Raw genomic sequence first — 24,698 nt, 5'->3', positions numbered from 1 at the left:
AAATAATACAATGAAACAATGAATTACCATGAACTAATGAAATAATATAAATGTATAGTATTTTTGTTGCTAAGTGTAAATTTTAGAAATATGTGAAATATTGTTCTAAATTTTTATGTCTTTAAAATTAAAATCTATTCTTATTTATTTTAAAACTGAAATATGAATCAATAAAATGATTTTTACTGTTATCACATACTTATCATTGAAAATACTTTTTCCATATAGAGGAAAAGATATAAAAAATTATTTGCTTTGGTGTCAAATATACCAGGTGTGCCACTGAAGATGAGTAGATGAACTTCAATTAAAAAAGATGGCACAAAACTTCAAAAAGATCAACCTTGATCTGGGTCACAAAGGTAAAGAACATTTTTTTTTTCACTACAGAGTATCTGAATCCTTTACTGTAACTGGGAAATACTCCACGGTGTGCCTCCCACATCAGGAGCATATATCCCACCACCAAAACCACACAAAGGTTAGGTGTGTCTTTCCTCAAAGTCCTGGACAGCAGCTGCTGCTGGCACATGATCTGCACTCAGTCAACTGGATGTGTCTGCAAATCACGTAAAGAAGTGGATAACGTGAAACATCCGTTCCGCTGGCAGCCGCGGGGCAGCCGTGCTGGTGGGGACATCAGGAGGCGTGGCAGCAGTAGTGTTCGGGGTCCTGCGGTCGGAGCAGCACACCCTCACCACACCCTTGCTGTGGGCTGATTCTGACCGGGGTTCCGGCTGCCCAGGCTCCAGCAGCTCCTGCTCATTCCCTCAACTCAGGCTCTAAGCCTGTCCTTTCACCTCGTTTTGTCCCAAGTCAGACCCACGTTCTATTATTTAGAGTAGAGAATTTTGACAAATCCATAAAAGGTAAGTAGAAGTTGGACGAGAGCAGTACCTGCCCGTACTAGAGATACTGCAGATGGAGAGAATAGCCGAAGTACAAGTACTGAAGTAGAAGAAAACGTTGTGATTCGTAGTTGGTAATGGTCCCCCGTGAAGAGAGTTCCCACGAACTGAGAACTGAGCTCATGAAAGAGGGCATTACGAAATAAGAGAAGTGTCCGAGCCCCAGTTACTGTAACAAAATACCACAGTCTAGGGGGCTTAAACAACAGGCGTTTATTTTCTCACAGTTCTGGAGGCTGGAAGTCTGAGTTCAGGAGCCAACATGGTCAGGTTCTGGTGAAAACCTTCCTCCTGGTTTGCAGATGGCTGCCTTCTTGCTATGTGTTTATAGGGCCGAGAAAGAGAAAGAGAACATTCTCTCCGCTGTCTTTTCTTTTAAGGACATTAATCCTATCGTAAGGATCCCACCCTCATGACCTCATCCACACCTAATTATTTCCCAAAGACCTCATCCCCGAATACCAAAATTGGAGGTTAGGGCTTCAACATATGAAGTTGGTGTAGGGGTGGGAGGGAGACATAATCCAGTCCATAGCATAAGAAAGGACAAGTTTCAGCCAGGACCGAGAGGGCGTCATATGCTACAGGTAGGAGCGTGATCCCCGAAGGGTTGGTGAGGGCCCACTAAGGAAAGCTTTTGTGCAAAAAGAGAATGTCTTCATGCTCATGCTTTAGGAGTGTTAACTCCAGTGGCAGAGTGTAGAGGGGACGGGATGAGGGAAGGGTTTTCTCAGGAAGCCTATGTGGGAAGCTCCTGTAGTCGTCAAGGCCAGTAATACAAAGGAGTCAAATTCGAGCAGTAGAAGTATGGGGGACAGGGTGGAGAAGAGTCTGGATTTGAGAGATATTTCAAATATGGAACCAACAGAATTAATCAGACATCTGGATGTGGGGGTGTAGAAGTGGGAGGGGTTGAGGGTGACTCAGAGATTTCGGGCTTGGGTAACTGGGAGGATAGGAATGCCAATAATCAAATCAGAAGAGACAAAAGCAGGAGCTCGTTTGGAGCAAGATCATGATTTTGGTTTTTGAAGTGTTGAGTTTAAAGAGCTGATGGAACACCACATAGATATGTTCAAGTTAAGAACAGTCTGGAGTTCAGGAGAGAGGGTTACAGCCAGTGAAGGAATTTGGGGTTCACTTGAAGACATGGAGGTGTTAGGGGATGAGATCACCCTTGGGAGGGATAACAGAGGGAAGAAAAGGTCAAGAGCGGAGACTTAGTAAGCACTGGTAGATAGTCTTCTGACATTGCCATAAAGCACTTAATCAGGGAAGAAGCAAATTTGGACTCAATGTTCTCAAAGTCTTAAAAAGAGAAAACTTGGGGTAGGAGGGGGTGTGCAAGAGTCTCAATGCTGTTGAGACGGCTGGCAAGACAAGGATCTGAAGAGGCTTTTGATAAGATCGCTGTGGATGAAGTCTGAGGAGTAGTATTGGTAGAGTGTGTGTGGTGGGGGATGGGGGATGGAGGGGGAACAAAACCCATATTGTAACTGGTTTATAAGGTGAAGAAATATAAACTAATCTTTCTAGATGTTTCTTTCAGAGATGGAATGGTAGCTCAAATTAATGGAAGGTTTTTGTGTAGTTGTTGGTTTTGTTCTTTGATAGTGGAAATTTTAGCAAGTCTAAGGAAATCATATTTCTCTACATCTACAGAAACTAAAAGGCATGCATCCTTATATATAGAAAGATGCCTGATTAATATGTTTGACAAAGGAGAGAAAGCAACAAATATACTGTATGTAAAGTGCTTAGCACAGTAAGCACTCAGTAATAATAGTTATTATTTTTATACTCTAAATTTCTGTACTATTATAGAAGGATTTCTCCTTGTTATTTGAAATCCTTTGTTCCTGTTCCAAGATTTTCTTTAAATGGCATAAACAAGCAAATGGCTCAAATCAGACTGTGTTCATAGAAGTTAACCTCTTTTGTAATACAGTGAGAAAGGTGCCAAGAATCTCCTTGATTTAAAGCATATCCTCAATTTAGGAGGGGGTCTGATGACCGAAATTACAGTGCCATAATTTTTTCCTATATGCGAAGGCACTCCAAGTGCACGTATATTTGGCACGGGGAGTTATCAAAGAAGATAATACATCACAGTATTAACCCCTTGCTGGGCGTTAGCTTATTAAGTCCTCTCTGAGTGAGAACTAGATGAAAGCAGCGTGGCAAGCCATGGAGGTTAAGTTGCTCTCATCTCCCCTCCAGAAAGAGTCAGCTATTCTGCTTTAGGGACAGCAGTGAGCTGAGTGTCCACCTGTAGCGTAGTGTTTGAGCAGAGGCCACAACCCTCCTGGCCAGCCCCCAGCCAGTGACTGAGTACAGTGGGGTACTAAGGCTTGGCCATTCATGTAGTGTGGGGCTCTTCCAACGGGCAACCTCTGGTCAAGATCGGCAGAGACTCTGTCAGATCTGCACCATGGTCTAGACTCTCCCTATCGAATCTTACTTCTACCTTCTTTCATAAGTATTATCCCCCTCTAATCCTCCAATAAATCTCAGGTTCCTAATTTTATTTCTAATACTACTCTTAATTCTCAGTTTCTGCTTCTTGGAGGATCCTAACAGAATTGGGATGATTTAAGAAAAGAGGTGATACGATGGGGTCTGGGGACATGTTCTTGCTGGAAATGAGGCACATATAGTCCACCAGGTAGCAACCCAATTGCTAAAACCCACCAGTAGTGACTTGGGAGAATGTTCTGGATGGGATAGGGTAACCAACCTAACCTGGTTTACACTAAACTTTCCTGATTTTATCACTGGAAGTCTGAAGTCTGATGGTTGGTCACCCTGGTGGAGAGGAATTCCCTAACCAGGTCAATGACATGGGAAGTTGAGAAGTCCATGGAAGCAATGCCTAGAAGGATAATGCAGTTGACTGGCTCCTGTTAAGTTGTGTTGGTGCCCTCCAGAAGGAAAATGGAAAACTGAGGACAGTTAACAAACAAATGAAAATCGACTGTGATGGCTGGAGTGCCTCTTTGGGAACTTACAAAAAAAGCCCTTGTTTCTGCAATGTCAGAGTAAAAAAACCTGAAGGCCAGACTCATGGCTCTTATAGCTAAGAGTCCAGGGATCTTCAAAGATGATTGAATGCTCAGGTAAGGCAGGTCTATTATGCCAAGACAGGACTCTGGTTAGAAAAATCTAAGACCTGACACAAGGGACAGGGACCTCTGAGTGGATGTACATGAAGATGATGGTTCATCAGCTCCTCTAAACCCTCGGAACCTTCAGATGTGGCCCACCCCTACCTACTCAGGGCTAGCATTCCTCCCAGCCCCACCCAAACTATTCTAGTAGGGGAGCGAGAAGCCTCTCTGAGGCCCTCTCAAGATCTACTTCGACCTCTTCTGGCTGCCAGGCCAACAATTAGGGCTTAGTTGCCCAGGATGAAATGAACCTGATAAGGGAGGACAGAGCCTCTGCCCCAAAACTGCTGTAAGAATTAGCCGACACCTGACAGCTGAAGCCTGGGGAGAACTATGTGGCTGGATTTTGAGGGTGCCTTATCAAGGAGGCTGAAATATAAACAGGATAAAAGAGTGTTTGTTGACATGAGGACACTCTTCTTGGGGATGTAGGATTTGATATTCTTGCAAGGTCCCCAGGGAACAGTAACCGCCCCCCCCCTCCCCAGGTGGGCTCCTAAAAGCCTGGAGAAACGGATTACTTTCTCTCGATGAAGCTGACATGCCTGAAATGTTTTGGCAGATGGTGGAGGAAGGAATTAGAAGCCTCAGAGAAGTGGCATTGCTGGAATGGACATATAATATAAGCCTTAAGGACCCACAGAGGATGATGTACCACGGGAGACTTCATGGACACACGGTTCATTGAGGCACCAGGAATGTGCTAGTGAGAGGGACACTAGCAGGGCACAGAAGGCCAGGATTGATGGTAGGGTAGGTTCCACAGCTAGAGCCTTTATATCCATGCAGATCATGGGGGGCCTGAAGAAACAAGCTATTTACTGGTGCTTAACCATCAGAAGCAGGAGTGTGTGTGTGTGTGTGTGTGTGTGTGTGTGTGTGTGTGTGTGTGTGTGAATTATCATAACAATGCAGAAGGCCTGAGTGACAGCCAAGGTGATGTGACCAGAAAGTTTTGGAATTGATTTATAGAACATAGCACTTCCTAGAGGCAAATAGATGAGGAGCCAAGAAGAATACTTAATCTATAACCACAAGATAATGAGAACGCAGAGTTGAAAGTGGATGCCCCAATAAAAAGTTTTAATCCTTTGTGCAGTTACCAAACTGAAATGAAATCCACTAACGGAAGAGGCAGCTGGTCCCCAGAAGGAAGGACCCTGCAACGTGACAGAAAGTATATAATGTAATGATTTTCCCAGTCTTTTCCTAATAGGACCTAAGACCATTTATTCAGGTGACTATATTATTGGGGAGAAGAGAATATCCAGATATTTTAAGGACTATTGGACACAAAGTCTAACGGGACATCAATACCTAGAGACCTGAATTAGCATCATTATTGCCCCTGCTAGAGTAGGGTTGCATGGGGACTACATAGTGAATATGGGCCAAAGTCTACTCAGTCTGTGAACACATCCAGTAATCATTTTCCCCTTGGCAGGTAGAATACTGGGGGAATTCAATAGGAAGCTTATGAAACTATAGCCTCCCAACTCCTGCCAAGATAGTAAATCAAAAACAATACTGCATTAAAGGTGAGGGGATGGCGAAGATTCGTCCACCACTTAGAATCTCAAAAATGCCAGGATAGTGGTTCTTATCCTATCTCCATTTAATTCACCAGTCTGGGCAGATCCTGGAGAATGACTGTAGACCACTGAATCTTCAACCAAGTAGTAGTGACCACTGATTTGTCAAATGCATTCTTTTTTATCTTGTTCAGGAAAGAGAATGAGAAAGAGTTCACATTCACATGGAATAGGCAAATTTTTACATTGAGGTTTATGTCATTGCTATATTAACCCTCCTGCACTTTGCCACACGGTCTGACATGACCATCATATTGATTCTTTGCATCAAAGACATCATGCTGATCAAGCAAGGTAAACAAGAGATGGTCAGTGCACTGGAGGCCTTGGTAAGACATGTGCATTGCAGATCATGGGAGATAAACCCTGTAAGATCCAAGGGCTTGGGACATCAATCAAGTTTTTAGGGATCCATTGACCAGGGACATACTACACATCCCCTCCAAAGTCAAAGACAAATTATTGCATCCTGTACCCCTACCACAAAGAAAGAAACACAGCACCTTTAGATCATTTGTGTTCTTGGGGACACACGTCCCACACCTATGAAGACTGCTCTGGCCTACAGACCAGGTGACATGAAAAGCTGTCCACTATAAGTGGGTTCTGGAGCAGAAAAGGGCCCTGATAGCAAGTACAGGCAAGCAGCCCTGCTGCTTGGGCCACAGGATCCAGCAGGCCTGTGGTGCTTGAGATGTCACTGGTGGGAAACACAGTCTGGAGCTCACGAATGGCCCTCCTGTGAGAATCAGTGTTGGCTCCTGTAACTCAGGAGCAAGCCCATGACTTCTGCAGCAGAGCTTGATGCATCTTTTGGAAAATGGACTTGGGCATGGAAGAAATGAAATGTCAAATGATCACACATTTAGAGCTGCCCATTGCCATCTGGGTTCTGTTGGATCTGGTCAAAGTGACAGTGCCCACCACGGAGGTCTCGTGAGCATTAAGCTCTGCCAATGCCACTTAGGTAATTATGTATCCAATTACTGTACACGGTAAAGAAATAAAAGGTAACTTAGAAGTTGTCATTTTTAAAAACAATCGAAGTTCTTTAACATCTCAAACGATGTGCAGAACATAAGATATAAAAATTAAGGGTCATAAGAATAAAATATTCATTCACTTAAAATCAAAAGTACAATTAAAATCCAATCACCATGACCATTTATATGACTTTTAGTGTTTGAGCTACTGGCTGCCTGGAAAATAAGACATGAGACAGGAATTTATGGAGTACACACTTTTTTAACAATCTTCCTAATTCATATTGTGCAACTTTCAATTACAATCCATTGACCAGTTTTCTTCACCTACTGTGTGTGAGGCAATGCCCTTTGATCACTCAGCCTGCAGCTCTCTCCTCTCCACTGGGGCACATGCCAGGAGGTAGTGCAATATAAGAGACCAAATACTGGCTTTGGAGGGACACTGGCCTGCATCATATTTCTGGTTCTAACAAATACTAGAGATACAACCTTGGGCAAGTTAATTGGCCTCTTGTATCTTCAGTTTTGTTACCTGTAAAATGAAGATGGCCATACTTTCTTCCTTCCGGCCACTGTGAAGATTGAGGACTATTAGGTACTTAGTATGAGGCCAGACTTACTTTCCAATACATGGAAGCTGGGGGACAGAAGGGTGCAATACAGGAGCAGGCCGGCCAGGGACGTGGCTCAGTTTAGCCATAGCATCGAAGGAAACTGGTGATGGTGTGTGAACCCCACAGTGCGCACCGGAGCACTGGCTCTGGGTCTAGGTCAGACTTCCCTTTTCCTGCGCTCCAAGAGAAAATGCTTAGGGATTCCCAGCTGCTCAAATCTATACTCTCCCTGCCATGGCTCAGGCTCTTGGCAGCTCATAGAGTCCAAGCTCATTTCATTTCTCAAAAACTAGTCATTTCATTTCATGTCACTTCATTTCATCTGACTCTGGTCTCATCAACACTAGGGCTCCCAATCTTAAGGGAACCAGCTAAATCCAAATCCTTATTTCATGTCTGAGATTCATTGACAATCTACTTAAAATATTCCCTTTACTTTGAGTTTCTTTCCTTTTTAGTTGTGTCTTTACATTCTATCAGACCATTTTAAATCAACCTCAGAAGGAGTTTACATCAGCAAGTACAGGCTTGATGCATTCTAGGTAGTCCATATATACTTATGGAATTGCATTAAATAAAATCATTTTGAAACACTACCATAATGTCATTTTTCAACTCCGCATTACTTGTTAACCTAAATGTGAAGCCTCAAGTTGTTCCTGATTTATTTATTCTTGCTAATCCTTAAGTCCCACGTATGCTCCCCATTGGAGGTTCCCCCTCACTAGTTCCTAATTCTATCTGCTGTTTCTTGCTTGCTGCCTCTTGCTCTCATGGTCCCCTTACCTGTAATGCCTCTTCTTTACCTATTCAAATCACATTCATCTTCAAAACCCAGCCCAAGTACCACTTACTTCTGAAGCACTCTCCCATGGTGCTTGGCAACACTGATCTTCACCTCCTGGATACTGAGTGGCTCTCATGGTCATTACCAGATAGACTAATAATCGTATTCCATTGAGAACTTTTTGATGCACTCTTTTCAGGGCAAACTTATCCAGTAGGCATGGTACTAAGGGCCCATGATACTTCTAGGGTCCAATAAAACTGTCTTCATTTCTTTTGAAAACAGAAGGAAAGGTGAACATTGAGGTTGAAGAACATGATTAATATATGTTATTTATAAACTTGCTTTTATACATTTTATACATTTTTTTTCAAAGGTAAGAAGAGGCCCTGAAAGCAAAGTGAGTGCCTAGGGCCTACAAAAGTCCTAATGCAGTCCTGACTATACCTTATATTGTCCAGAGAGTGAGTCCTGTTTTCCTAAATGTGCAAGTGCTGCCAGGAATCTGCAACCTGGAGTTTGCTAACACCTAAGAAACCCCAGATGTATTCATGCATTCTAAAACATCTTTTTCAATACTTCAAAGAGCTTAACAGAAAAGTATATTTACCCACAAGAAGTCCACATGCACTGACTAAAATGTCAGTCCTCTACTTATGAAGTCGTTTGGCAACACTGGCGATCTCACGCTGCTGAGTGGTTCTAATACATTGTGGAAGACACAGGAATTTCTGGGATGTGACTAGTGAATCAGACACCATTATAAAGCCATGGGTCAATCACAGAATACCCACCTATAAGTGTCACTTCCAGAAGCCAGGGAAAACTAAGGTCAAGAATACATGTGTCTTCAATCATTTACTGCTTATTATTTAATAGCTGTATGTGTGCAATTTTAATAACTGTATGTGCATCATTTCCAAACAACACTATTATATTTTTATTATTATGGGCCATAGTTCAATATCTGGGCCTAAGTTGGGATGGGAAAACGTTTTTATTAGATAGAAGATTTAGAAATATAAAGTTCGTGGAGGAGTGTGGGACAAGAAGGTGGTAAATTATATAAGCGGTCCATGGTAATGAAAACATTAGAACTCAGTGGGTACTCTGCAGATGTCTTCAGCAACCTCCCCACCTGCTACGACACTTAGCTGAAGGCTGGCAGGACAAATGTCAGTCGACGAATAACAGTGGTGACAGCAGCAGTAGTCACAGTAATAAGAGAGCAGTCGCATTATAAGTGGGGGCTCAATAAATACTGTTTGATAGATTATCTAGTAGACACAAATGTGCTCATCTGAAATCTAGAGCACAGGGATCTTACACATTTCAGCATTAAATTACTTCTGGGCAGGGAAGATGTAGAGGCATGGCTTTCTGATGGCAGCCAGATCTCATCAGTCACTCCAGACAAATCCATGAAGGTGGCCCAGAGCTTTTCTTTTAACCCACCCTAACGTTTCTCCTCCAAACACAATCCCTGACCAGTCTCATGGCATCACGTGCTGCAGGCAAACTCCTGTCCCCCGGAATAAGAACCCAGAAATTAGTTTAAATGTTACTAGAAGAGAGGCAAACAGATACCAGTGGGTTGTGTTTATTTAACCCTTGTTTGGCAGCCCATGACCACAGGGGACCTCTAAGATTATTACAAAAGATGGCTGGGTGGGAAGCAAGAGCAGGATAATGCCAAAGACTGGACACCAACAAGGGGAGGAATGATATTGCAAAGCCTTCCACTGATATTCTGGGAAAAGACTGCAGTGAACAGTTTAATATCCACAAATCCCTCCCTTCCTGGTATATTCACTTCTTTACAATCTGATTGCACTCAGCCTCCCATTTATAGGTGGAGTCTATGTCTCTGCCCCCATCAATCCGGGCTGGCCTTGTGGATTTCCTTGGACTAACAGAGCAAAGAAATGGGGATAATGAACGAGTTTCAAAGCCTATACTTCAAGATGCCCTGTAGCTTGTGCCTCTGCTCTCTTGGAAGACAGCTCTCAGGGAAAATCTCTTGAGAATGAGCAAGGCCCAGCTATTGAGCTGTCCCAGCCCCATCTACCTAGCTAAACACAGCCCATGACAGAAGCAAGGTTTGACTACCAGTAAAACCACAGATGGCCCCACAAAATCCTGACGATAGTAAGTTCTTGTTTTGAGATTTAGTGGTTTAAGGTTTTTTTACAGCAAAAGATCATGAAAAAACGCCAAGTGTAGCTGACCCTTTTTGTCTTTCTTTCTAGATTTTCAGAAAAATCAATCTAAGGCCAGAATGGGAAGTAACCTAAAGAGATCATTTTATGTCTTTCTGTTTCCCTGATTTATGAGGTTAACTGGAAAGTCACCAAACATTATTTCTCATTCTCAACTTTGAAGTTCATTGGACCTTAATTAGAAAAACTGCTCATTTTATAGGAAATGAGTAACACAAAGCTAAATTTAAATATTATTCTAATGTGACTTAACACGGAATTATAAATTTAATGGTTGAAGGTTAAATACCCTTCACAATTTTTTCCTGGGAAACCAGCAACATTTGCAAAAATAAGCATAGGGATTTTTTTTTCCCCTTGAAAATAAATTCTCAGTAAAGCAAAAGAGAGCAACTCTGTTATCAAATTATCCCCAAAGCCTTAATTAAAGTCAAATGCTAAGGGAGATTTCAAGTTCCTTAATTTTACTGACTAATCCACAAGGAGAAACATCAGAAAAATACGCCTCAGTTCTTACTCATATACTTCACAATAGAGCTTATTTATTTTTATTTATATATTTACATATGTTTATGACACCTCCACCACATTAAACAAATTTATCTCTACCTAAGTACAGCCATAAGCCTGTTTCCACAGAAAATACTGAATATGGCTGTTTTCCTATTTCCCTACTCATCAAAATTCTGGCAAGCATTTCATGAGACTGTATTAGTTCGAAACACCCCAACATTTCTATTATAAAGTTTTCCCAAGGTGTCTCTAGTGAAGCTGGGAGATATATATATGTATATGGGTTCAAATATAACAGCGAAACCTGACTGTAATGCCCGCATTTGCGGCAGGAGTTATATTCAGAGTTGCCATGGCAGCCGCCCACACTCACACACTCAGAAGGGGTGGTGGGGAAGAGAGAAAAGCGGTTCGCAGAGAACAGAATCTATTGTTAAAAAGACAGAGGTACCCTGCAATGTAATTACAAATAGGAATCCTGACTTTTAGTCTGAACCAGTGTTTAATGAGGAAGATTTCCGAGTGTTGGAGTGTCATTAAATGTTTTTTCTCTAAACATATCTACCATCTGAACCCTCAGCCGTAACCTTTCTGGACGCTGAGATTATGTGGCAGCAGGAGAAAATTAAGCTGACCATGCACACATTAGAACTAATATGATTTAATATTCCTTCTCTGGAATATTTGGGAATCACTGTAGCCAAGAAAATGGGTGGTTCTCATGTGGGAAACAAAGGCAGATTATAAAATAAATTTCCTTACCACCTACAGCCCACTGACAAGTCCTTGAAACAGGCAGAGTGACATTCCTCTAGGGACTCAACTGCCTCAACGTGAATACTTTGCTAAGGGCAAAAAGCAATCTTAGCCTACCCCCCCCCCCCAGGATCCTGTAAGTGTACTTTAACGTATAAAAATTCCTTTGGAAACTTCCTTTATTGCTAAACCCCCCAAGAATATGGCCCACCGATATACATCTGAAAGGTCTCATGACTAAGGTTTTACTAGACAGTAATAAATGACGTTTTCCCACCAATAGCTAGCCCCCTCAAAGTCCTGGAAACCTTGCTTCCAAAATTCCTTAGAAACTTATGCTATCATTAAGCCTCTCCCAACTTGAAAGTATAAAGTGGGCCACTCCTCATGATCCCAGTGCAGCTCCTTCTGCCTAAGGGTTCTGTCCCAGTGCCTTAATAACATCACCTTTTCGCTCCAAAGATGTCTCAAGAATTCTTTCTTGGACATCGGCTTCTAACCCTAACATCTTTCCTACATCAGTTCTATGGATCTGGACAGGTTATTTCACTTTCTGAGTGTCCTCATCCGTAAAATGGGCATAATAATACTGCATACTTCAAGGAGTTTTTATGAAGATTCAACGAATTAGTACAAATAATCAATTACTACATATATAGTAATAATAATCTACAAAGAATCAATTTTAATACATCAATAAGAATTAGTAATATATTAGATAAATCAGTAAAAGTGAGGCACTTGGTGCTTGACATATAGTAAATGCTCAATGAAAGTTTGCTATAATAATTACATATATATTTCATACATATAAGAAGTTGCTAAAACACTTGCCAGCTGACCAGAGGCAAGACGAGACATTAAGATTTCTCCAGGTCTTAAAAGCATAATACCTTCTCCCAAAACAATGCCTTTGAAAACCTGACTTTGGCAGAACAAAAAGATCAAGTATTTATAATTCTAGCACACTCATCACCATTGGCAAACCCTGGTTAGACAGCAAAACCAATCATCTATTAGTGCTAAAATAATCGTGTAACAGGATTTGGGTTCAGAGAGTATTCTGGAATTTATCTCAAGTCCTTGGCTTGATCACATATGTATATGCAGATATTTGCAATTCATTCTCGGATACAAATAACAACATCAGATCTAGATGTGATGACAATGAATGAAAAGTATTTTGTCACTTCTGATTCACTCAAGTTTTAAGTCTTCATTTTAAGGCTGAATGCTTCATATTCTAAGAGAGGTGGGACATGTAGTCAAGCAATTTAATGAATAAGAAAGAATATGCATGGATAAACAGATTTTATATCAAGTCTGCAGTGCCTTAGAATGGGAAGCAGAAATCAAAGCTGATGGGATAAAGAAATCAGCGGAAATTGGAGGAGTGGAGTTGGGAGCACACTGAGAGGGGAAGAAGGGAGTTGTAACTGACAAATTGTACAGAAGTCAGAAGACAGTGGAGGAGAAAATGGATAGGATGGGATTTGATCTTTAACTCTATAAAACTTTTTTTGATGGGATTTTTAAAAGTCCAGCTTGTGAGGGATAGAATTAGCTCGGCTTGAAAACTTTAGAAATGTTAAAATGCATATACTTACAGCCTCAAAAATTATCCTGCCATTGTGAGTGGTATGTATAGTGCTATATTTTCCCTCCTAAATTGTTGCTTATTTAGTAATTTTGTTTCCAATTTCAAGTAGAGGTATCATAGGGTATTACTGTGTATTCTCTCTGCTTTTTAGAGATAAGCAGACAGGATTACATTAAGAATATCAGAGATATTTCCATAATCAAATAGCTCCTTGAAGGTAAAAATAATTCTGGGTTTTTTAAGTCATCGGCAATGAACAGATTTGGTTTCAAATAGGTCCTGAGATCTCTTGTCGATGAGTTGAAATCAGAAGAAAGGAGGTATTGACACTATTGGAAAGGAGAACCCCAAAAGACGTTTAAATTCTTTGAACTTTTTACTGTAGCCATGGAAAAGCCTACAGAGCACACTTTAGGAGTCCAGCTCCATGGCTACAAGGCAGAGCCTGGTAAGAGAGGGAAGGGCTGATGGCAGGAATGCTGAGGCCAAGAGCTGCCTGTCAAGGCTGCCCTTCTTTCTACTCCTGCAAATCAGTAATGTGCTCGACCATGACCATTTACTTCCACCCAGAGGTCCTGGACAGCTGCAGCAGGGGCCTGGCTCTCACCACCGAAATGGTGGCAAAGACTCAAAAATAAAGGGAAAAAAACATAATTTATAAGGACATTTTGGTTAGTTCTATACAAAAATATTGAAACAGTAGTTGAGATATTGTGATGACATAGTTACCAATAACCAAATAAACAAAAAAACTTTCTGAAAAAAAAAAAAATGCCCCTTTCCCGACCTCCTCCAGAGAATGTTAGAGCTTGAGTAGGCAGCTAAGAGGCCTGGATAGTTTTCTTAATTGGTCTATTACAAGATTATGGGGACTGCTACGGGACAAATTTGTTTCCATTAAGCCCTATTTAACATAAAGACAAACATATTCTCAAATAGAAATGCTAATGGCTATATTTTTTAATGCAACTAACTACCCACACATAATCTCATGAGAGTCAACTGACTTAATTTTATCCACAGTACAAACAGCTATTATTAAAAATAAATTAAATGGCCTACAGAAAGCTGTTAATGTGACTTCCATTATGGCAGAGAAAAAGAATTTCTACATTGGGAGAATGAACAGAAAGACTAAGACTGGTTAATAATCCTTACTTACTGTCAGGTACATAGCTGCATAGACACTGAGAGCTGCTTCTTTGGATGGAAACGTCTTCCTTGCTCTCATGATGAGATCCGGGTTGCCTGTGCAGGCCTCTTCCCCACTGATGAACTGTGTATACTGCTGACATCCAAGCGCTGTGTAGTTGGGCTTACACAGGGCAAGAAAATGTGGAGCCAGATTCCCTGTGACTACTTGCCCAGCATTTACAAAGATATCCGTAGCAAATAGCCCAAATGTATAAATACCTGAGGAAGAAAACAAACCCTCGTAACTCTGTTTTGTTTTGTTTGTATTTCAGTTGACGATAAGCCAACAGGGAAATATTTTAGAAACTATAAAATAATTCATACGTTCATACATATGGTTCCTTCCATTTCACGTCTCTCCAGTTCTTTGCTTTCTGGAGCGGTGGGAGTGTTACATTATTTAACATATCGAGCTGTCTACCACTGGCTACAGTCTTATGCATGGCAGGTTTATAAGACATAAGATAAAAGAAGATATATTCTAAGATTGTGTTGGGGTAACTTGATTTTTAAAAAGGAGACATGTTTCTCTGGAAAGGGCTCAGTCTCCCACCTACTAATGTTAGCGATTTTGATTTTTCCCTATTTCGAAAATATTTTGCATCTTACAAGCATAAAGCAAAGCAGTTGTCTCCCTTTGATTATGCCTCTTAAACCCATTCAGACTGATATTAACTCTGCTGGAGGTGCCAATTAGCAGTAAAGTGCAATGCCATTAGTTTTCATTTAAATATCATGGAAAATCTTAAGTAAAGAAGAATGGTTCAGATTGATTTCTACCCTGCTTTCACGAATACATTTTATTTATTTATTTATTTATTTATTTATTTTTAAAGATTTTATTTATTTATTTGACAGAGATAGAGACAGCCAGCGAGAGAAGAAACACAAGCAGGGGGAGTGGGAGAGGAAGAAGCAGGCTCATAGCGGAGGAGCCTGATGTGGGGCTCGATCCCATAACGCCAGGATCATGCCCTGAGCCGAAGGCAGACGCTTAACCGCTGTGCCACCCAGGCGCCCCTCACGAATACATTTTAAAAAGTCACATAATAGCTAGTAACTTAGTCCCACCTTATATTTTATGGTTGGATTTTAATTTATCAAATTTGGGGCAATTTCATAAATAATAATGCAATCAAAATTATAATTTTTCAATTATCTTCACAGCATTCAAATTTATGTGCTTGGGTTACCAGAAGGTATAAAATTAAGTATACACATATTTGTTTTTTGGTCTCCTTTTGTGAGGAATGTGACAATTTACTCAAATTAAAAAAAAATTTCTAAATTCAATATCATTGGTCATTAGAACCAAAATTTATTTTTCCCCTTAGGTAGAGCGGGCAAAATAAATTCCTTGGCACCATTTTCAATGAAACTGACAGATACAACCTTTGAGGATGTGGTACCAATCTGAATAAATCTATTCTTCTCAATTTTGCAAAATAAAATTCCATCAGGTATTTTTATATACCAGGAGAGTACTTCCCGAACAGTTTGTTCATTAAAAGTCATCTAGTTCTATGATAATAATCAGACACTTCTCTTCTTAGTCATAAATTTCTTGATTGTTTCTTTGCTAAACCTTTATATGTAATTATTGGCTGTTAGGCAGGAAGTCACCAGGGAAGTCGTGCAGGATCAAATAATTTTTTGGCATCAGAAGCATGGCTATTCTTTTGATTTGTGAAATATTATATAAAATTATAAAAGGCTCATAGTACCTGCACATAGCAAAACTCTGTGTATACAAATGGCAACAAAACAAAGACCTTAGTTCGTACTTTACCTAAAAATGTTAAAAGGAAATAATAAAAAGCTCTTTCTTTACCTCTTCCCAGCATTTCATGAGTCATAAATGTTATCAAAAGCAGAAACTTAGGAGAGGCAGAGAAATGAAAGAGAATGGAGGAGCTTAATACAATGTTCATGCACGTAACCTCTCCTTCCAAACACTGTGGCCCAGCACGGACACCTAAATGGCAAGTCTTCATCTCTACTCCCTTGAACTCTAGGCTACAATGTACTCATTTTCTTTAACCAAACCATTCTCTTTATCTGCTGTAATAAGTTTTCCTGTGTAAAACAGAGAGAAGTATTTGATAAGGATATGGGGATGTCTCTTGATACTTGTAAAGTTCCCAAATGTGCCTTTGAATTAAAATATTCAGTGCATCAGGCCCAAGGCCAATATTGCAGCTACAAAGATACTTATTAAAGTGAGATCCCATGAATGCATCCGTGGTGCTGACCGCCAGGATAAAGTCCCTACAAAGAATGATGCTCTATTATGGTGTATGTAATGTTTTGCTTATAAACTTCCCATTTTAACAAACTAGAAATATCCAAATCATAATGAACAAGGGAAAAGAAACAAATCAAACACTCCTAAATATTTTATAAGATCATATAGTGAGAACCATACAGAGATTTAAAGCATGCTTTACTTTGTGCCATATATTTTTTAGAAATTGTGCAAACGCAAAAAAAATATCTACTTAAGTAGGCATGATAAAATTTGCTTTAACACTATTTTGGAAAGTGTCAATTTTATCATTTTTAGTTTTGAGTATATTATTGCTTATTTTGCTATTAAATGAGTCATGCAAAGATAAATGAGTCAAGAACACGGTATTGATGCATGTAAAAAATAGCTTTTTAAACTTTCATATAAAATTTGTCATCACTTCAACAGTATAAATGAGGGCTTTGGAGATGTATAACTTGATGGCAATAAAAAGAATAGTCTTAGATAAGAAGACCCTTTGTCTTTAGAGAGGTTCAAAGGCAAGATGACATTTGATTAGTCTTTGAGTGGGTTTATATATAGATTAGCTGATCTATGCATAATATCTCCGAAGTCTTCATCTTGATCCCACCGATATGAGAAATACATTGAAGGGCACAGGACCTTAATCTCAATCTAAACATAGATAAAAATTTACCTTAAATTTTATTTAGCATATACAGACATACTTTTTTATCTGAAAAATACAAGAAATGATAATTTATATTAAACTTTATTGTGTCAGTTAAAAAATTTGTCTTGGCCAAGTTTCTACTGAATTGAAACGATTTGCAATAATTCATCAATGCTTATATGTATTAGTGCTAAAGTTTCAGACTGAAGGTTAAAGTTCAGTAAATCCTTTTCTAAAATTAAAAATAATTTTTAATTTACTTTCAGTACAGTTAATGTACAATGTTATGTTAGCTTCAGGTGTACGATATAATAGTAATAGTGATAGTACATCTTTTCCTCTAATAAAATCACTAACACGTTTTTGTTCACATTAAGAAAAAAGCTCAGAGGAAGTGCATGGAGAGCTCCATCTGACCTTTAACAAACACAACGTATCTTTTCTTTGCCAAGCTATTTTCCTTGTCTTTCATGATGTTCAACAATCTAACTAGATTATCATTTCTCCCCAAGCACTGTTTCTGAAATTTCATAAACACAATAAATCATTTATTTTAATTATGTAATTTTTAGTTTCTTAAAGAATGTTAAACATCCAAGTGTGGTGTTTTTTTTTTTTCTTAAAATAATATGGAAATGACACCTGAGGAGGAGCCCTATGAGAGAAAGTGGTATGCAATGTTATTTTTAAAACCAAAATTTCAAATAAAATATAATCCAATATTTGCATACAGTTAAAATGCTGATCATTTTAAGGGTTAGCTTACACATAAACATGATTTGAGCAACAATAAAAATAATTCAATGAACACATACCCAGAAATCGTACAGTTCTCCGCACCAGTGGGTTTATATAGCAACAATCTCCAGTTAAAATAGTCTTCTCCTGGTTTTCAAAATCCCGTGTGGCCAGTTGTAGGCAAAACACAGCAGTTTCTCCAACTATTATCTTGCAAGGAAATAAAAGGTTAAAGAACATTAGAATTTAAGCAGTATAAATGTAGAATAATTTTATTTTTAAAAAATGCAAGAAAGTAACTCCTTTGAGTGGTAACAATCTCAATATAAAACTGAATCATATTTGCTTAACTAAGCCCTTTTATTAGAACCTTATCCCTATGTATACAACCCATATTTTCTCAATTCAAGGGAGTATTAAACTAATAAATTATGAATACAAATGGACCATACCATTTTTGTTTTCTGAAAGGTTTCAAAAAAAAAATTTACAAAGGATCTTTGCTTTAAGGATGCGATTATTTATTTTTGGTATTTAACTGAATTCCATGTTTTATTTTTAAGTGATTATGTCTCGCTTAAATTTGACACTGCCACAAAAATCAGAACAATTTTCTATGAAAATATTCTTGAAAGGATCAGATAAAGACATCCTAAAGTCAAATTACATTAATACTTTTACAACAAGAAACAAAATCAATTCACATGTGTTTGGCCTTCAGATTATCCTTTGCCAAAATCCCATTATTTTATTCTGAGACAGTATAAAAATTATAGTCATTAATATATTCTTTATATTTAAGTATACATGTCATTTTAATCTTCATAAAAAATGAATCAGAAAATATTATATTTCTTTTATAATTGAAAAAACTAAGACTTGGAACCCAAATGAATTGCCCAAAGCCACAGAACTACTAAAGAGAAAAATTAGATTCTGGTACAGATTCTTTGCTCTACTATGCTGATTTATTAGAGGACCTGCCTATCTTCCCTTGGTGTTTATACCATTTTCAGTGGTTTTTATACATGGCCTTTAAAATCACCCAGCAAGGTATTAGAGCATGTGTTAATATTCCGTTCCATGAATGAGGGAATGAAGGCTTAGGGAGGTTAAAAAATTTGCTCCCCATCAAGCCAGTCAGAAACCAAGTAGAGATTGCTGACTCAGCCCCAGATCTTTTGACTCTATTTAATACCCTGATCAACACCACTAGAAATATGATTAAGAGAAAAGAAACTGGAGCAAATGGTATGTTGCCTAATTTGTCATTATTAAGGTTAGTTTTCAGTACGTCTTGTCTAGGTTAAGTAACATACTACACAGGGAGTCCCTGACATTGCCTGGAAAAATGCTTTTGGGGTCTTGATGAAAGGTAATATCTGTAATTACAGGATATTCAAAATTATAAGTGGGAGATACAGAAAGAGTTCGTAGGAGATTAAACGTCTGATCTAGTTTTACTCCAGTGAGTAACAGATTATAAAGTATTTCTTAATTTTTATTCTTTCTAACTTTTCCTCTTTTCTTACTATAGCTCTTCTTCCAAGGAAGTCAAGGTTCAAGTTTAAACCAGAAGATGTTGTGCGGAATTATATTAAAGGAATCCAGTATTACCTATCTGGTAAGACTGGATTGAATTAAGAAAGGCTGGAGTTTAGAGCCTCCCAAATCCTTCTGAAATTTTTAACTTCGGTAAAGTAGAGCAGGTGTGTGATGGAACAGTTCATCCGGCCTAAAGACGCACGAGAGGTATTTTCTACGGGTTCATCAGCTGCCACCAGGGCCCTAGGAGAAGCTGACAAATAGACAAGTTGTGTGCCTGACATCTTCTCATCTTCCTTTCTGAATCACTCTTCTGCTGCTCTTTGCAAGAAGTTACTTTCTGAATTTTCAGTTGCAGCTTCTTCCAGGTCTGTTTTGCCCTACAATGTTCCAAATCCAAGAATCTATCACCTTCTCCACATCACGAACTGCCTGGCTCCCTGCCTGATTCTGCCCTCCCAAGCCTTCTCTCCTCCAGAGCAGGTACCAGGGGGTCTCCACCCCCAGGCCGGCTCCACCCCCTAGTACACTGACCGCCCCCAACTCGGTCTGTTACTCCACGATACACGAAACTCCTCCGAATGTAACAGATACCCAATGATTCTTACTAAATACGTGCGTGAATTCCATCCCCATTAGATCCGAGGGTCTCAGTCGGCTTCCGACCTTCTGCCTGACTCCTAATAACCAACTTCTGCCTGACTCCTAATAACCAACTTCTGCCTTGTTCCTGTGATGAAGGCTCTATCTTACGCCCTAGTTCCTTCCTGTAACCAGATCCTGTCTGCTCGTCCCTGACTGGATAACACGTTTGGTTACCAGATTCCTACCAGACTAAGACCTGCCTTGGCTGGGCCCCTCATCCTAGGATTCTGCTTCCTGGTTTTCCTAATGCTAACCTCTTGCCTGGCTGCGTGTCAGCACGTTGCACGTTTCTGAATTCCCTATTCGTGTCTCCAGCCTATCTGCCAAAATGCTGTCTCAATCAATACTGTTTGGCTGCTACTAAAAGAAACTCTCTCAAACTGGATTAAGCAAAACTGGGCATTTATTCTAGGGTTTGGAGGGTTATCTCAGAACTCAGGGGATGGGGCTCAAAATCAGGTCTAGGAATGGAAATTCCTCACGAGTCCAGGCAACTACTCCCTCCGTCTCACTCCCTGTCTCTGCAGTCACACTGCCTCTCAGCTCTTCTCTGAATGCCTGACTCATTCTTGTCATTCTGCAAGCCAGTTCTCCTTCTTCTTAGCGCACATGATTGTCCCAACAGTTTCCAAGAGCCCTGTTTTGAACATGTCAGTTCAGTTCAGGGGAAGTTCAACTACTTAGAATTACAGCACCCCAACTCCAAATTCCCAGGGGGTTCAGTCGGGGACAGGTTCTTTTCTGGTCCAATTCACCAAAGTTAAGAAGGTGTGTCATGGTGCATGAAAACTCCCTTTCTGGGCAGAAAGCCTAGTTCTCAACAAAAGGGAGCTGCGATGATGTCTACTTCTACTCTTATCCATCCCATCTTGCTAGACCTCCCCCCAGCCCCATGCTAGCTCTTTCTGTAGACTAGCACTTTCCACCGTGTTCTCTGGAGACTGTGTTCTGTGTGCCTACTCAGACTTCATCTCATCAAATGTAGACCTAGACCCTAGTATCTGCTTTCCTCTTGTGGGTGCGTCTTCATGTGCTCTACTTCTCCCCCCTCACTGTGATATCTGTGGAACTCCTCATCCAGATCATACTCTCCCTTAACCTCTCCACCCATCCCAACTTCCAAAGTCAAAACTCCCATTGTCTACTACTATCAGCAGATTCATGTAAAGAAAACAGAACAATTTTTATTATGATGAATACTTAGATACCTCCTGAGTTAAGGACTCCATGTTAGGCACTGCTGTTGAAACAAAGCTTTATAACCTAGTTGGGTGGACACAAAGGAAATAATGAATAATGGTATGAGTCTGAGTTTTAACTGGTTTGGATGAAAACTGCCAGGAGCACATTTAGGAAGAGATATTGGTGAGTCACTGGAAGTATCTGTGGTCGCAGTGAGATGGTGCCACTCAGATTCTCCTGCTGCAGGGAGGCTTTCCAGCTCATGTGCCCAGCTGCTCTTCCACTGGGACCACACTTCCTGGGGTGCCTTCTAGCAAATGACTAAGTATGGTGGGGGCACTCAGGGGAGCCTGTTCTGCTGAGATGTGGGATACCTCCAATTGGGAATTTTGATTTGAAAACTGCCGATCAGCCTGGCCAAGTCTTTCTTGAAACTGCGCTGTATTCTGAGGTGCTTGCTACCCAGTGCCCTTACTTTCCCCTCTCTTTCACAGAGGTCACACCTCCAGCATAGTCTGAGGGCTCTCCCAGTCTTCTCCGGCCCACCCCGCCCCAAACCATTATCTTCTACAGGTGTTTCTCTTGATAAGTCTCTTGTATATCTAATCACATTTGGTACCTGCTGCTAGGAGAATTTAAAATAACATAGCATCAAAGAAAGACAGGGTGTGATCCTGATTAGTCTTAGAGAAAGGGTAGACAGATGTTATCAGCTGGATGAAGAGGATAGACACAGGCCTTCCCAGGAACGTAGTGGTGAAAGAGGAGTGGAGGTAGACCCTCCTCCTGGTAGCTCTCAACGTGACCTGAACAGAAGCTAAAGTAGATTGAGTTCGCCTTGGAGGCAAAGCTCTTGTCACCGAATTATAAACCTAAATTCTATGTTCCCTGGTAATTTATTTTGGTTCTTTTTCTCTTGTCCTGTCAGAAGTCTCCATGGAGGACTTTATTTTCCCAAAGGCATTACCAACCCCCGCCACTCTAAGGAATCCTAGCTGTTTCTCTCTTCCCTGCCCTCCAGAGGCAGGCCCCCAACCACCTATTAAATAACAACATCTCAACATGCTCAGATCTGCATATTGAAGTTCTCAGAGCCTTCCCATCCAAAATGAAATTCATGTCTCCCACCCTAAGCCTCCTGCCCCTCCATGTCACCATCTCGGTTAACACGCCATCCTCCACTTGGACACTCGGGCTAGAACGCTCACACCATTACACACGATGCTGACACCTCTGTCCCCTTCATCTGCCTCTCTCCAGCAATCGCTAACTCTTGTTGCTTTTATATCTCAATTATATTTCAAATGTGACCATTTTTCTCTGGCCTTCAAGCCATCTACTGCCAGACTGACATACTGAAAACAAATGTGTGCAATCCAAATTTCCTATTTATAATTTTCAGCGTGTCTTCACAGCCAATGGGATAACAGGAATTGTCACAAAAGATTGTTTACAGCTGAGCCTAAACCCACCTTTTTCAGCTTCTTCAACTCTTAGAACAGCCTCCACACACGCCATGTTCTAGCCACAGCTAAACATTTAAATTCTTCCAACATACCAGGCATTTCCATACATCCGTGCTTTTATACTTGGTCCATCACTTAGTATAGCTTGGTAGGCAAGGCACAGTTCTGTGCCTGAGATATAATTTAAATATTGCCTATTCCTTATGTCTATTCCTGGTGCAGCCCATTCCTTCTTCTCTGTGTTCCAGTAGCACTTTGTGCATTTATTATGGTTCTTCTCACATGATTTTATAACTATCAGCAACATCGGTCTTTTCCACTCAGTTGAGAGCTTCTCTGATGCAGGGACTGTATAATGTTTATCTTTATACTTCTATATTAAAGCACAGTGACTCTCAGGCAATATATGTGAATGGCCCTATGCACGATGGAAATCCAGTTCAATCTGCCCATTTTGTAGATAAGGACACTTATCCAGAGAGAAACAGAGAAGTTAACATGCCTGAGTCACACAGTTACTGGCACAGCCAGAATCTGAATCCCAGTTCAGAACTATTTTGACCATAGCTTCTGCCTAGAAACTTCTAAGCTTTTCCTCCAACTTTTCCAGGTTAAGACAGCTCACCCCCCCGCCCCCGCCCCCACAGCCCCCGGCTCCCTACTCACACTTCCCCAGATCCAGGTTGCACCCTGGAGCTCCGCCACATTCCTAGCATTTCTACAGTTTTAAGGGGACAGTGTTGGGACACAAAGCACGTCATCATCAGGACCTCTACCATCCTAGGGTCTCCAGGCATAAGAGAACTGAGTTTTGAAAAGTACTTTCCCGATCCTTTTGACACACATGACAAACTTCCAACAAACACCAAAGGAGTTATGTGCTGCCCTTTCTAACTCTGCGGTTATTTCTCTGAAATTCCATTTTCAGTGAAATTTCTTCATGTTCCCTTCGCATACTCTTGGTTCTTATGTGGAATTGAAGACCTGGTGGTTTGGTTATTTTCTCACCATCATCGAGAAGGAGTTCTTAATCTGGAGTTACTGGATGCTGCTTTCATTAGATTACCAAAGCAGCCCTTGGGTAAGGAGCATAACTGGTTTGCTTTCTTTCTTACGAGTGGGAGAGGGGGAAACACGACATGTACAGGGCATGGAATCCAGAGATTAAAAGCCTGTCACTCTGTAGTTCTTCTTGATAACATTGTATTCTGTGAACTAATAAATGAAAGCTTTTCCCAGAGAGAGTTGAGGTGAGGAGCAGTGTTAACTGAGATGGGCTGAGAAGGAGCATGACACCTCTTTCTGCCTGCCTCAGCTTCCAACTGTCTACAGAGAGCGGAGTGAGAAGGGAGCAGAACATGAGGAAGAAGAACACCTGTAGCCCCAGTGGGGTGAATCCACCACTGGCTTCCCATGGATCCGCTGTTCATAGTTCCTCCACCTTAGCAAAAGCTTTTCATTCCCTGGGTCATAAAGGAAACAGAAAAAGGAAAGGGAGAGAGACTCTATTGGAAGAGAAAGTGTAGGTTGGCACAGTAAGTACATAGGAGTCAACCCTCACTTCATTTCTTGCATCTGCCTTCCAGTTCCCTTCATCTGGCTTCACTAACTCATCCCACCCCCACTCCTCCTCTGCCAATAAAGGAGAAAGCCCTTGCCCGATCCTCAGTTCTATAGGAAACCCTTAAGCAACCCCTGTGGATGGTTGGTTGTGTCTATTCATGGTCCATGTAAATCTGATATGGAATGTGACAATGCCCATGAAGGGTTCAAGAGCTGGTATTGAAGGGCCCTCATCATTTTACCTACCCAGCCAGAGTTGCGTCTGAGCAACTGTGCTGTTCCTTGAGTCACAGTCCCCTCCT

The 24,698-nt window shown here is 40.6% G+C and overlaps 1 protein-coding gene across 1 annotated transcript in view; it reads right to left on the bottom strand.

Annotated features, from left to right (window-relative positions):
- Window positions 1-24,698, bottom strand: part of PLPPR5 (phospholipid phosphatase related 5) — a 111,858-nt gene that overhangs the window by 53,115 nt on the left and 34,045 nt on the right. The window contains exons 2-3 of the mRNA XM_040626730.1: window positions 18,073-18,205; window positions 14,305-14,555 (exon numbers count right to left, since the gene is read on the bottom strand). Of these exons, the coding sequence (XP_040482664.1) occupies window positions 14,305-14,555; window positions 18,073-18,205 (384 nt within the window). The remainder of the gene's footprint in view (window positions 1-14,304; window positions 14,556-18,072; window positions 18,206-24,698) is intronic.

This window comes from Ursus maritimus, unplaced genomic scaffold (genome assembly GCF_017311325.1).
Source record: "Ursus maritimus isolate PB19 unplaced genomic scaffold, ASM1731132v1 scaffold_12, whole genome shotgun sequence".
Classification (NCBI taxonomy): domain Eukaryota; kingdom Metazoa; phylum Chordata; class Mammalia; order Carnivora; family Ursidae; genus Ursus; species Ursus maritimus.
This window is presented reverse-complemented; position numbering and strand designations above follow the sequence as displayed.